The 14,055-nt window shown below is 48.9% G+C and overlaps 1 protein-coding gene across 10 annotated transcripts in view; it reads left to right on the top strand.

Moving 5' to 3' along the window:
• The window catches only part of DAPK1 (death associated protein kinase 1), a 170,073-nt gene that overhangs the window by 44,369 nt on the left and 111,649 nt on the right, over positions 1-14,055 (top strand). For 8 of the 10 annotated variants that reach the window (XM_036260773.1, XM_036260770.1, XM_036260764.1 and 5 more), the window contains one exon: positions 8,386-8,451. The exons of the other annotated variants lie outside the window; for them this stretch is intronic. In XM_036260773.1, coding sequence (XP_036116666.1) covers positions 8,386-8,451 — 66 coding nt within the window. The remainder of the gene's footprint in view (positions 1-8,385; positions 8,452-14,055) is intronic. 10 annotated transcript variants of the gene reach the window in all.

The raw sequence follows: 14,055 nt of genomic DNA, 5'->3' as shown, positions 1-14,055 counted from the left end.
AACCACAGATCCCCCTTAAAAGTGAGCAATTTCTTCATGTCCCTGTATTTAGATGCTAAGCCAGGGTCTGTTGGTCTCCTCATAAGGTTAGTGATGAAATCCTTAAAAGGCCCAATGGCTGAGGGCCTGTTATCCAGGACAGGAAAGCAGAGGAAAGCTAGGGAGATTGTTTTAGTCCTCAGCTGGGTCGGCAGCTGATGAAGGACAGGGAAGCAGGTACAATCCCCCAGAGATGCAGGGAAAAGGGGAGCAAGGTTCCCAGCATCCTTGTGGACCAGCCAGTAGGACGACCACCCTGCATCCCACCAGGGGGAAGAGATGAGCACCAGAAATTCTTAGGGCAGCTCAGGTCCTGACACATCAGCACCGAGAAGCTGTAACAAAACCAGAGGTGTAGCCACTGAACCCCAAAGGAGGATCTTGAAGATAAGCATCACCTTAGTGCTGTCATCTCTCGGAGTTAGTGCTGCTGATAGACATGCAAGCCTGAAGCAGAAGCTGAGTTTCAGATCCCTCTGTAGGATGGCGATCAGCAGGGGAATCTAGATGAAGAAGTGCACCGGATAATCTCAGCTGCCAGTAAGCCCAGGTATCCTGGGCACGGAGTCTGTGATAACCAAGATCAAGTTCTGAGGTGACCAGGAGGCCCATGTAACTCTCCCATCCAAGCTCCCCTACCTGGGTGGCTCACTTTTCAGGCTGCTAGTCAGGGAAACATGACACTGTCCTGGGCCCACCCTCTCCAGGACCCAGCAGGGAGCAGGCAGGAGAGGCTGGTGCTGGGGGCCACTGCCAAGTGTGGGGACGTGGTCACATGAGGCTATCCAGAACACTGCAGCTCTGCTCAGGGCCTCTCGGGCTTCCTTCCCAGCCCTGCGGACCATCCCAGGGAAGAGAAAGGAGCAGAGTGTGTCTCCTGAGCAGTGACAGAAACACTGCTGTCTGGAAAATAATGGGTACACTAGGGCTTATGAAAGAAACTCTTGGCTCAGCAGACTCATTTTCTCTAGCACCCTGGCAGAAATGGACTCGGGAAACATCTCTTTTTGCCAAATACATACCAAAAAATTGAGACTACTTTTTTTTTAGTGTGCTAAAATGCACACTCCGTAAAATTCACCACGTTAACCGTTTTGGAGGGGTCATTGCCATGGAGTCCAGTCACAATGCGCAACCATCACCACCAGCCACCTCCAGCATATTTCCATTTTGTCTCCCCAACTGCAGCTCTACCCACAAAGCACTGAGGCCCTATTGCCAACCCTCCTCCCAGCCCCTGGTAACCACCATTCTCCTTTCTGTCTCCAAATCTAAGACATTTGAGAAGACTTGGTTTGTCCTTGACATTAAGATCCAGCCAGCCAACTAGGCAAACAACCAAGCAAACTGCTGTTTGTTGGACTCTTCATGTATCTCTATCCTTGTATTTTGTCTGATACATGGGGTTGGGTGACGGGGAAAGCATCCACATGCTTCCCAGGAATTAATGCACACGTCAGATTATCCATTCATGCGTCCTTTTCCATGAGCACCTTGAAAACATGGACCCCATCTGATTTGTCTTCATCTCCCCAATACCGGGCACTATGCCTGGCATGTAAGGTGCTCAATATTTGTGTGTGTGTGTGTTTTTAATGTTTCTCCCCCAAAACTGTTTTAATTAAAAATTACATGCATTACCAAGATGGGGGTGATGAGGAGAGGAAAAGAGAAGATGAGGCACGTGGCCTGTGGGCAGAACGGAGTCCAGGAAAATACCCCTAATATGTGCCTTCACAGAGCTTTGACTTGTTCAATAGGATAAAAGGAACTAGATTGGGAAACTTTGCTGTAAATTAAGTAAACTCTAAATTTAACATTTTGGGAACCCTCCCCCCCCCCCCCCACACACACACACACTTGAGAATAGTCGAGGTTATTTATCTCCTCAAAAAAAAAGCCCTACAATATGCAGTCATATAGCCCACAGTCTCAGCCGACTCACAGAGCCCCAGGTCAGAAGTCCTGTCCCAAGATGTAAACAAAAATAGAATGTTTGTATTCCTCTAAGTGGCTTAGTTCATAAGGAGCTACTGACTCATTAAAATGTCGCACTTGGTTTTGCCATCAGTCACCTTTCCAACAGACACAAGGAAGTCAAAGGAGGTTAGTTTTGCATGCAGTTACACTGATGCTTTTAGGTGTTTTTGTCGCTCACTACCGTTTTTTAAATTATTATCATACCCATCTTCTGCTCAAGGTGTTTTTTTTTAGCTCACTAGTAATCATTAATTTAAATAATTGTGAAATAGCCCAGCCGGTGTGGCTCAGTGGTTGAGCGTCGACCCATGCACCAACAGGTCGCCAGTTTGATTCCCAGTCAGGGCACATGCCCAGGTTGTGGGCCCGATCCCCAGTGGGGGCATGCAGGAGGTGGCCAATCGATGTTCTCTGTCATCGATGTTTCTATCTCTCCCTCTCCCATCCTCTCTCTCTCTCTAATATCAATAAAGGAAAAAAAAATTTTTTTTAAAGTCTGCTCTTTAAAAAAAAAGTCATCTTCATCTAGAAAATTCAGTTCAAAGGAAAAAACCCTGCAGACACTGACTAAGCTGGAGTGCCCCCTCTAATTCAGCAGGAAGCTGGGGGCCCACCTACCAACTCTGTGCACAAAGCCCCCTACTGCCATGTGACTTAGAGGCACTCACTTAGCTCCCTTGTCAGGAAAGTTCCAGAGGGCCTGTAGTGGGGTCATCCAGGGAGACCGCTGATCTCCATGCAGCCTGGACCCACCTGCTGTGCTGGGCCTACGGACTACTGTGGAGGGATGGAGGCAGCCCCCCCACCCCGACTTCCCGTGCCTCCTCCCCCGGCCCCCTGAGAGCGCAGGGCCTCTGCTCTGGGTTTCAGCTGGCTCTCCAGGAGGTCTTTATAGAGACACCCAGCTGGTGACAAGTTCTCTGCCACAGCCTGCTGTGAGGTTGTCCTGATGGCTCTGGAGGCGGTTCAGCATGCCCAGTGACACGCCCGGACCGAGGAGGGGCCCTGGACCGGCCCCTCAGAGCCAGCTGCGGAGCGAGTGGGGAGAGCTGTGTGCTCAGGGCAGCCTCACTCACCATTATGACCTCAGGACATGGGGGGTCACATAACATCCCTTTTTCTCAGCAAAGTAAGTTCCTCTTTTCTGAGCCTTCCGTTCCCAGAAGCCCAGTTCCCAGTCCAGCAGCCCCACTAGGCCTCTGGAATACAGCGTGTCCTTAAGCAGATGTTAGGTCAGGAAGCAGTTAGGTCAGAACTGAGCCTGGTCTTAACCTTTCAGAACAGTGTGTCCGTCTTCCTGCTGTCCTCTCTTCCCTCTCACAGACGTGGGGCGAGGATGACTCCTCGGGAAATACTAGTAAATAACAAAGACCAAAAAAGTAAATTAAAAAAAATTATAAAACCCCAATTTTAAAAACTAAGCACTAGCAGCACCTTAAAAATGTATGTTAAGCACAAATATGTAACCATGCAAGAGCACACTATTAAGAAATTACTGGTGTCCTGGCCAGTCTGGCTCAGTGGTAGAGCGTCGGCCTGGGGACCAATGAATCGCGGGTCTTGTGGGAGGCAACTAGTCGATGTGTCCCTCTCACGTCAATGTTTCTGCCCCTCCCCCCCACTCTATCTGAAGATAAATGGAAAAATAACCTTGGGTGAGGATTAAAAAAATAATAATAATTTTTTTAAAAAAAGAAATTACTGGCTAAAGGACAGGTGAGGGATGGTTCAACCTATCAACATGGTTCAACATCTCATGGGAAAATTGTTATTTAAAGGAATGGAAGTAGTCATGTGATAACACTGTGGGAGATACTGTTTTAGTCTTAAAAGGACAGATGAGAAAATTAGATACTATAAAGGAAAAAACAAGAGTGAATGTGATCATCTGCATTCTTGGTCACTGGGACTCATTGGTGATGCAGGACCCAAAACAGGAGAAGGCAGTTTGGGGTGGACCGTAATTTATGTGGCTGAACAGGTGTGCGAGTTGGACATGGTGCTGAGTGCTTTTTCATGTATCATTTCATCCTTACAACAGCCCTTCAGGTAAATCCAAGTACATATCGTGTTCATTTTATGGGTGGGGAAACGGAGGCACGGAGGGTGAAGCTCCTTCGCCAAGCTTCCCTGCTCGAGGGCGGCAGGGCTGGTGCAGTACCCTTGTGCAGGCTCGCGTGCATGCAGCCTCTCGTGCTTCCCCGGTAGGCTTGTTTGCTCTCTAGCTCACTGATTTACTCACCGTGTACTGAAGGAAAAGCTGCTGTATGCTGGTCGGTATTCTGGCTCCTGGGTGTGCAGCAGTGGACATAACAGTCGGACCTCCTGCTGCTCATGTCTGTTGGGGCAGAGCTGGTTGGCAGGAGGTAGGGCGGGAAAGGCCATGGTGTTCTCCTGCCCAAACCCTGTGAAGTGGCCTCAAATGCCCTGGCAGGGACGGGAGCTCTGGTCTGAGAGGTGAAGCCATTTGCCCAAGGCCAAGGTGCCTGGAACTATGGCAGCGAGGATTCCAGCCCAGGCCGGTGTGGCTGCCTCAGCCCATGAGCTCGGGAGGAGGACTTGCCTCCTCAAGGTTTTACGTAGAGAGGGGCAGAGTTGCTTTTGCTTGCCCTTGCTCTCAACGAGGGACCAGGAATGGAAGTCAGTTGCCCCTGCCTGGCAGAAGTGGGGTTGAGCACAAAGGTAGGGCCGGTGGGCCTCCTGAGTTGGTGTAAGTGAGGGGCCAGCTCAGTCGTTGGGAGGCAGGGTGCGAGGAGCTCTGATGAGCCTGGTCAAGGAGGTGGATGGATGACCCCTAGCTTTGCCCCTCTGACCTCCTGACCTCCAGCTGCCCACATCTCCTTGGGGACCAGAAAGAGGAAGGGGAAGGCCTGCCTCTGCCCTCCTCCTGCCGCTATGGCTCTGTGCGGAAGGGTGGAGCAGTGTCTGGCTGTGTGAGGCCAGTGGTTTTCAAACCTTCTCTGGTCTCAGGACCCTTTGTTCAAAGCGAGTGTTCCCTGGGAGCCCCACATCCACCAGGCAGCCTTCTGAGAGACACGTAGGACCCTCTGAACAGAGACTGGAAATCCCGGATCTGCCTTTGCCGCCATGGCTGGGCCAGGGCAGAACCCTGGCCCTCGTCTTCCCATCCAGCTCCCTGGTCACTGCATCCAGCCGCCTTCCTTGACCGTCTACATGCAGAACATTCTGCTCACGAAGCAAACTACAGACTTCTGTGTGTGACGCAGAATCCACCTTTGTGATCTCTAAAGCCACGCAGATTAAGGAATTATAAATTTAAAATAACATTGAATGTCCACAGCTCTTACTGACAAATGATTTTGGGAACAAAGTCCTTAGTTTTTTTGTGTTTTTTTTTTTCTCCTCTTTACTTAAAACATTACTCATTGAGAGGTAATGTATTAAAAGAAAAATGTTTTGGGTTTTTTAAAGTACCTAACTCTTTAGGCAGGTGTGTCTCTTGACTAAGTCAGCCAGCAATCCTCTGAGTGGCCTTCTTTTTTCACGTACCCACCCATAATCTTTTTTAATTTTGATGGTCAGGATCATGAGGAAGCGCAACATCGTAACTGGTAGTTAGCTTGCCACACGTCCGCTTATCTCCCCCCCTTGGAAGCCAAGTGCAGGAAGCAGGCAATCTGTCTGGTTTCATATCTTGGTCACAGAATCTCCTGGTGGCTGGTGTCTTATCGGCACAGCAGGTCTCTTGGCCTGTCAGTACCCTCCCTGAAGCACCCTAGGAAGATACTGAACCAAGTGGGTCATGTCCTTTTTTCAGAGCAACCCATTGGGCAGCATTACAGAATCTACGGATGAACCCAGAGACCAAGGGGAGGAAATAAATAAAGCCTGAAAAAGAAATGAAGACATATTCTTATAACCTTTAACTAAAAATCTGAAATAAAAAAAAAGGTCTTAGAGTCACATGGCAAAATGCTGCACACATAAATATACATGTGTACATGCCCACACACAAATATACACACTCATATGTCCTACACACACAAATGTGTATATGTTTACACAGGTACATGTATATATGTGCACACATAAACACACATTTATGTCCAGACAGATGCACCCACTTGTGTATAGCCTGCACATGTGAAGCTGTATGTACACATGCATGTATTTACACAGTCACTGCATGCAAACATGCCCTCTGAGAGAACGAAGCATCCCCGGGTGCAGCTGGTCTCTGGTGTCTGCTGTCTGTCGAGTCTTGCTGCGGTCGCTGTCGGGAAGCGCCGTGATGGGAAGGGTTTCTGCTGGCACGGGCAGCAGTTTCCTTCTGTGGGCCCCTCACTTGCCTCATTGAACAGCCTGCCGGGGCCAGTGAAGGCTGTCGGAGCCTGCTCTGGGTCCCCACTCCCATGCTCCCTGTGGGTAGGCTCCTGATGGACGGGTGGGACAGGGACCCCAGACCACCTCGAGCCTGTTCACAGTGCCTGGTGCCTGGTAGGTGCAGTCCATTTCAGCTGTTCAGCCAGAATCTGCCCCCCCTTTCCTGAGGTGGGAGGGTGCGTGGTGGTGGGGAGAGGAATTCTTCGTGCTTGGTCTCCCTCTGCCAGGAGTCACAAATGTGCGTGTGTTTGTGTGCATGTGTGCTCCAGGGGTACCCTCCTCCCCTTTTGTCCCCCAGAGGAATAGCTAGCATTCATGGAGCCATGACTGTGTGCCAGGCATGTGTGCTTCTCAGGTCTGATCTTATGTACTCCACTCCACAACCCTGCGAGTTAGTGCTAATACCAAGCTCTTTTACAAATGAGGAAACTGAGGCAGAGAGCAGTTGTGTGTCATCACTAGTACTCCCCGAGTTCCCAATGTCTGTGGAAGGCTTCTTTTCATCACAGTGTAGTCTGCGGGGTAGAGCCTCTTGCTGTGCAGGAGAATTTTCTGCAGCGATGGGAATGCTCTGTGCTGTCCAGTGTGGTGGCCACTAGCCACATGTGGCCATTGGGCATGTGAAATGTGACTAGTGCTTCTGAGGAGTCCATGTTGATGTTCACTCATTTTAGTTGCCATCCACAGCAAGTGGCCACAGCGCCACACCTGCCATCCGTCCGTGCCTTCTTCGGGAGCTCTCTACAGCCGACGAGGGAGGCCACTCACTTCATGGGTAGTCTGCATCCACTGATGGATTCACAAGGTTTTCCTGAGCCCTGCGGGGTACTAGGCAGTCCAGGTGGTGTGAAAGCATTCGCGGTCCCTATCCGGAGAGCACACTCCCCCTTTCTATTTGAACTGAGACTGGGAAGCAGCTGAATGCCTGTAACAGTCGTGGTGTTTGGAAGGACTCCGAGGTGGGCTCTTACAGTCTGTAGCCCCAGCCAGTCACCCAGTGTGACCAGACCTGCGTACCCACACCTCAGGGAGCCCCCCATTCTCTATCCCCTCCTCGATGTGTGACACCTCCACTCTCTCCCTTTCTACACTCTTCTACCTTTAAAATTTTCGTGCTGTGTTTCATTGTGGTTACAATCACATAGCACCAGACCTACTCTCAGACAACCTCAGCACAGCTCAGCAGTGTTGTGTACACGCATCGTTGCTCAGGAGGCCCCCAGAACTCTTTCCGTCTTGCACAACTGAAACTTTGCACCCATTAAACACTGATTTCCCCTCCTCCCGTCCGTTGGCAACCCTTTGTTTAACTTTCTGTTTCTCTGATTTTGACTACTTTAGGTACTTCACACGGGAGGAATCGAACAGCATGTGGCCTTTTATGTCTGGCTTATTTCACATGGCATGTTGTCCTCCAGGTTTATCCAAACTGTTGCACATGGCATTTCTTTCTTCCATTGTATGGATATACCACATTTTCTTTATCCATTCATCCTCTGATAGGCATCTGGGCTCCCCTCTGTCTTATCTTTTCTTCCTTTGCCTCCCATTTTCCCCAAAACATAATATGTAATTAAAATATCTAGACAATCGCCCTGGCCGGTTGGGTTCAGCGGTTATAGTGTTGGCCCACGGACCAGAGAGTCCCGGGTTCAGTTCCTGCTAAGGGCACGTACCTTGGTTGCGGTTTGTCCCCGGCCCCAGCTGGGGTTGTGTGGGTGGCAGCCACTCGATGTGTCTCTCTCACATCAATGTTTCTCTCTCTCTCTTCCTCCCTCTCTCCCTCCTGCTCTATCTAAAGGTAAATGCAAAAAAAAAATGTCCTCGGGTGAGGATAAAAAAATATATATCTAGAAAATCATTGTGTGAGATGAGGAATGGTTTGTGCTTATTTCATATTTTAAGAGCAGCAAGAGATACTCTCCCCCATCATCGCCCAAATGTACCAAATACTTTTAGCCAAGGTAGATTTTTAATCTAATGAAACCTTCCATTGATTTTTTTAAAATTTTATTTCCCTAGGTCATTGACTTCCCATAGACAAAAGAAATTCCCCTGGTCTGTCAAGGGGGTGACCTTGTTCAGATGGTAGGTTGGACATGCACTGCATTTGGGTAGTGTTTGGGTATGTTGGGTGACAGTAGTTTAGAGAACTTAAGGGTCAATTTTTATGTCCTATAAAAGTAGGGAGGTCAGTGGCCCAGTGTGACATGGCAACCCCTCAGTGACATTGGAGACTCAGGCTCCTGCTGGGTTTCATCCTTAGAGGTCATTGTCACTTGTGAGTTTCCATGATGGTCACCAAAACTCCATCCACCATGCTCATGGTTTGGGCAAGAGGAAGGGAAGCATAAAAGGCAAAAGAGGGGTGCGCCTCCTTCACTGGCCCCCTTAACTGTCTTCCCCGAAAGTGTCGCCCGGGGCTCTGTTTATTTCTCACGAGCCGAGCATGGAAATGAGGCACATTGCTGCCCTGAATGAAGTTGATTCTGATGGAGGGGGTGCAGCAGGCAGCCAGCAGCTGCTCATTCACCTGGTGGTCTTCAGCATTTTCCCTCTTGAGGGTCAGGCCATGGCACGAAGAATTGGGGGCACAGACTCCTTTCACATGGCCTGCCCTTGATTCCAGAGGCATGCGGCTGCCTTGTTTTGCTGCTGGCGCAAGCCAGCTTCCCTTTGTGGGTGCGGACTCTGAATTCTTCCAAAAATAGAGGGAAGGTTGTGTTGTATCTCTGCCTGGTCTCAGCTTCTTTGTGTGTCTGGTCATGGAGAAGTGTGGGATAAAGTAGCTGCTTGTCAGGGCTCCTGGATTGGTCTGTTTTTAAAATTCTTCTATTTAAATGGCTTTTAAAATGTGAAAGGGAAATCAAGCGGCTGGCCCCTTAAAGAAGTCTCTTTCAGATGACAGTTCATCAAACTGCAGTTTAATAAAGACAGTCATTCATAGTGATTAGGCCTTCGTTAAAAAGGATGGGGGAGTTATTGAAGCTTGTCCGCAGAGACTGCGATGGCCCAGATACCCTCGTGTTTGAGCAGAGGTGTAACGTGATCCTCCTGCGCTCGCTGTGGGTCTGCGAAGGAAGAGGCGCAGCTGATGCAGGAACGCAGTAAGGCCTGGCTCCCGAAAGCTGTGCAGCAAGGCGGTTGGGCCTAGCCCTGCTTCTGAGGGCTCAGTGGAGGTGCCAGACATTCCAGGGTTTCACTTCTGAGCCTCTGGAAGCAGAACTTGTAGGCTTTGGCATCCAGGAGCTGGCCTTTGGGGAGATGCAGCTTAGGACCAGGGAAAAGAAGGGACAGAAGAGACTCAGGCCCAGGAGCCAGCCGGCAGCACAGAGGCGGAAATGTCAAGTTCAGATTGCAAGGGAGAGAGAAGGCAGGCTGGACACGCGTTCCACACAGTGTGGGCACCAGTGTCGAGAGACAGATCAGGGTGCAGGACGTGGACCAGGAATGAGCCCACAAAAGCAGCCTCGAGCCCTGGCCAGTTTGGCTCAGCGGTTAGAACGGCGACCTGCGGTCCAGAGAGACATGGGTTCTGTTCCTGCTAAGGGCACATACCTCGGTTGCAGTTTGTCTCTGGTCCTGGTTTGTCGTGTGGGTGGCAGCCACTCGATGTGTCCCTTTCATGTCGATGTTTATCTCTCTCTTTCTTCCTCTCTCTCTCAAATCAATAAGGGGGGGGGGGAGTGTGGTCCTCATCTGTTTAAAACAAAAAAAAAAATTTTGCTACTTACTCTAGGCCAGAGGTTCTCAACCTGAGGGTTGTGACCCCTTTGGGGGTCGAACGACCCTTTCACAGGGGTCACCTAAGACCATTGGAAAACACGTATTTCCAAGGGCGATTCATAACAGTAGCAAAATTACAGTTATGAAGTAGCAACGAAAATAATTTTATGGTTGGGGGTCACCACAACATGAGGAACTGTATTAAAGGGTCACGGCATTAGGAAGGTTGAAAACCACTACTCTAAGAAAATGGCTCACTGTTTGTCTGGCAGGGTCAGGATTGTGAATGAGTTGGCCTCTGGTCCCATGATCCAGACTTGGGGAAGGCTATCAAAGGAGTGAAAGCAAAGGTCCTGTGGCAGGTAAGGAACTTGATATGCCTCAAGCTTTCTCCCTAACCTAACAGCTTCTGTGCGTTTCCTGTGAAGAAAGGAAATAAAGTAGTTTCCTAAACTCAAGGCAAGCAAGAGAGGTAGGAGTGATTAGGGAAGTAGGAAGCACTACAGTTACTAGCATTTAAATTGCTCTCAAACCAGGAGCCATCTTGCTCAAAATGGGCTATCACTTTCTTTAGTATAGCAGTTGAAGATAGTTATATGTTCATCATAGTTAAATTACATTAGGATGGGCAAAGTCTTGCCACGGTAACATGCAACACCAATAGCTAATGTGAGTTAGCTGGAGGCTCTGCCTCACACGTCCTAAATCCGGGACCAAAGCTAAGAAGCCACTATCATCTGGAAAATTGCAGTCACGTTGGTGAAGGAAGAGGGTGCGGCAAATTGAGGAATGCTCTTGAAGCGTTCATCTGGAACCTCCACAAGTACTTCTGCTTACATCTCATTGCCTCGAAGAAGTCACATGGCCAAGGCTACGCTGAAGAGCCTGGGGGCGGGGTGCCCTCCTACCACATGCTGAAAGGAAAAGACCTTGATGCAGTGATGAATAGCATTGCCACCATCGCTCTTTTAATAAAGAATTCTATTTTTACAGAAAAAGGGTCAGGAACTGGGTCATTTGCTAACCCCCAATCCCATTATTTACACTTGGAGAAAGTAGAGATTGCCCATGTAACCTCTGACCATACTCTTTCTCTTAATCTCAGGCACAAAGTCCAAAAGGAAATAAATCTTGCCAAGTCTAACTCATAAAATGATAGGTTGTCAGCTACCCAAATTAGGAAGACAGATTGGAACAGCAGTCTGCTGCTGCTGCAAAGACAGTTTCTGTGTGTTACGCTTCAGGAGTGATTTAAAGGGAGTTGCACCTGGACATGAAGACTTGCTCTGCCTTGTTATGGGCTCTAAAGCAAGTGCAGACCTCGTGGGCTCTTTCGCTTCCTTCGTGACAAACGGTGGGGTTTGGAGTGAAGGCTGGATAGGAGAAGGAGTGCAGTAGTCCACCCTGCAGATTTGTTACTGGGGAATTTCAGGGCAAGTATTCTTTGGGAAAGAATCGAGTTCTTATTCTGTCTTCTGGAAGTTTCTTGTGAGGGAAAAGATTGTCTATTCTTTATCGACTGTACCTTCGGGCATTCTCCCAGTAAATTCCAACGCCAACGTTTATAAATATGTGCATTTGTGAGATTTTAATTAATCCATGCAAATGTATTAAACACCCACTGTGCCAAAAGAACTATGGGGGTTACGATGGGGGGGTACAAAGGTAAACAGGATTTTAAGCTCCTTGAATGCTTTTGAATTTAAGGGGCTCACAGATAAAGTAGGAATACAGGCAGAGTTAGTATCTCTTTCCACCCTGGAGAGGGATGTTCATGGTTCCCCAAGAACTTCCTGTGCCACACGGACAGTTTGGCTTTGCTGTTCTTCCCACCGCTTGAATTAGTGCTGGCCTGTGGCTTGCTCTGACCGGCAGAATCCTGCAGAAGGCTTGCTGTGTGACTTCCAAGACTAGGTCTTGCTCTCTTGGGACAATCCACTGTTATGTAAAGAAGCTCTGGGTCGCTTCCTGGAGGCTGAGAGGCATGGGGAGGGAGAGGCCCAGCTGACAGCCAGCCCACACCACCAGACAAGTGAGCGAGGCCAGCAGACCCAGGCAGCCCAGCTAATCCTACTCGACTGCAAACACATAGATGAGCCCGAACAACACCACGAAGGGTGGGCCACCTGCACAGAGGAGCCCAGCCAATATTGCAGCTCTCAGTGCTTGCTGTTTGGGTGTGGTCACTGTACCCAGTGGTTGATCATTGCCCACCCCTTGCTTGCACTTTCCTTCTGTGACAGCCACACAGACCTTCTGGCCATTCCCCAACATAATGTGATTTTTGGCACCTTCTTGGACATGACCCTTTAGTCCAGAGTGCCTGCCTCTCCTTTCCCTCACTGGAACTTTCCTGTCCTAGCTTCAAGACCCAGGTGCCTCTCCTGGTTCCCCCTGGAGCCCTCTAGACACATCGCTATCATTGGCACTTTCTCCTTTTCCCTGTGGTTGTTTACAGGTTGGTAACTCCCACTGGACTCTGACCTCCTAGGAGAAGAGGCTGTTTCCTCTCCTTCACCGCCTCTTGGGCTCCTCCTCAGATCCTGGCACGCAGTGAGCAGTGCGTTCCACTGAGCGGCAAGGCACGAGGCTGAGCACCACACTGGGAGTCAGTGATGTCCAGTATTGGGTATAACTGGATACCGTACAAACAGTGCTTCTCAACCTTTAACAATGTGCACATGAATCCGATCTTGTTCAAAAGTAGGTTCTGATTTAGTCGATCCGGAGGGCCCGAGGGTCTGCGTTTCTAACAAGGTCCCACAGTCCACACTTTGAGTAACTAGGCCATAGACGATAAGCCAAGTGCCCAAGGATGATGATCAGTAGTGAAATAGGGCCCCACTGTACCTATCTTGGAGATAAATATTACAGTCTTGACAGTTGTGCCCATGGCCACAGAGTATAGAATGACTAATAAAGTGAGCCTGGTCATTTTTAGGGTACTTCAATTGAAGAGAAATGGTAGACAGAGAATGCTTATTAGGAAAGGAATGTTCTAAATAAGTTCAGATTCTTAAAGGATCTACCAAAAAATAGGTGGGGAGAATCGATTATTATAAGTACTATTGCCTATAGAATCTGGCCGATTGTGACAAATACTGAGTACAGAAACAAAATAAACAGAAACGAAAAACCTCTGTAGCCCTATGTTCTGAACAAGAACAAGGATGGGATAGACATACTGGTGTGTTCTTAGGATGAAAGAAAAACAGTGAATGCTAAGGAGCTGTTCATATCAGGCTCTTCTGATCTTCTTTGAAGAGCGCCCTGGACTGCTGGGACAGACATGCGTAGCCGTGGCATCAGAGCATTGCAGCTGGGTGTGTGACAGGTCCTTCCTGGGACGGATCCTGAGGTCAATGTGGAGAGTGTGTGCATTTGGAAAGATACCTATACATTTCAGTGACTGGTTGGAAAGCAAACTAGTAAGAAAGCTGATTGATGAAGGTTTACCAATGAATGCAAATAGAAATGCCCTAGAATTCATGTTGGTAGTTCATCTGAAACTGTAGATGGACTACCTGTGAAATCTCGAGTTCCTTCCCAAACAGATTATTATGAGATTAAAATACATTCTTTCTATTGGCAAAGCAAGCGAAGGCAAATTGAGAGGACAGGGCGGACTTTAGAGATGCCTGGCGTCTCTTCCCATATTTGCCAGTGCCAAGTCAATCTGTAGCTGATTATTGTCTTGAATATGTACTCAAATTAGCTGTGTAGCCGTCCATCTGCCGTCTCCTCTAGACTTGGTTGACAAGCCCTGGAAAAGGGAAATCCTGCCAAGATTCAAATAACCTAGTAAACTGATAATATAGGGAAAGATAAGGTCTGTGGGGGGATGGGGAAGGAGTAAGTGACTATCTTCTTAGCCCCTCTATCTCTTTCCTTCCTCCTGTGTTTCTTCCTGTTGGAGAAATACCAGGTGTGGATCAGGAGGCCCTGGGCTCAATCAGAGGTGCTGGG

The sequence above is a fragment of the Molossus molossus genome, unplaced genomic scaffold, assembly GCF_014108415.1.
Source record: "Molossus molossus isolate mMolMol1 unplaced genomic scaffold, mMolMol1.p scaffold_m16_p_14, whole genome shotgun sequence".
Classification (NCBI taxonomy): domain Eukaryota; kingdom Metazoa; phylum Chordata; class Mammalia; order Chiroptera; family Molossidae; genus Molossus; species Molossus molossus.
The sequence above is the reverse complement of the archived record's forward strand: the minus strand, read 5'-3'. Positions and strand labels throughout refer to the sequence as shown.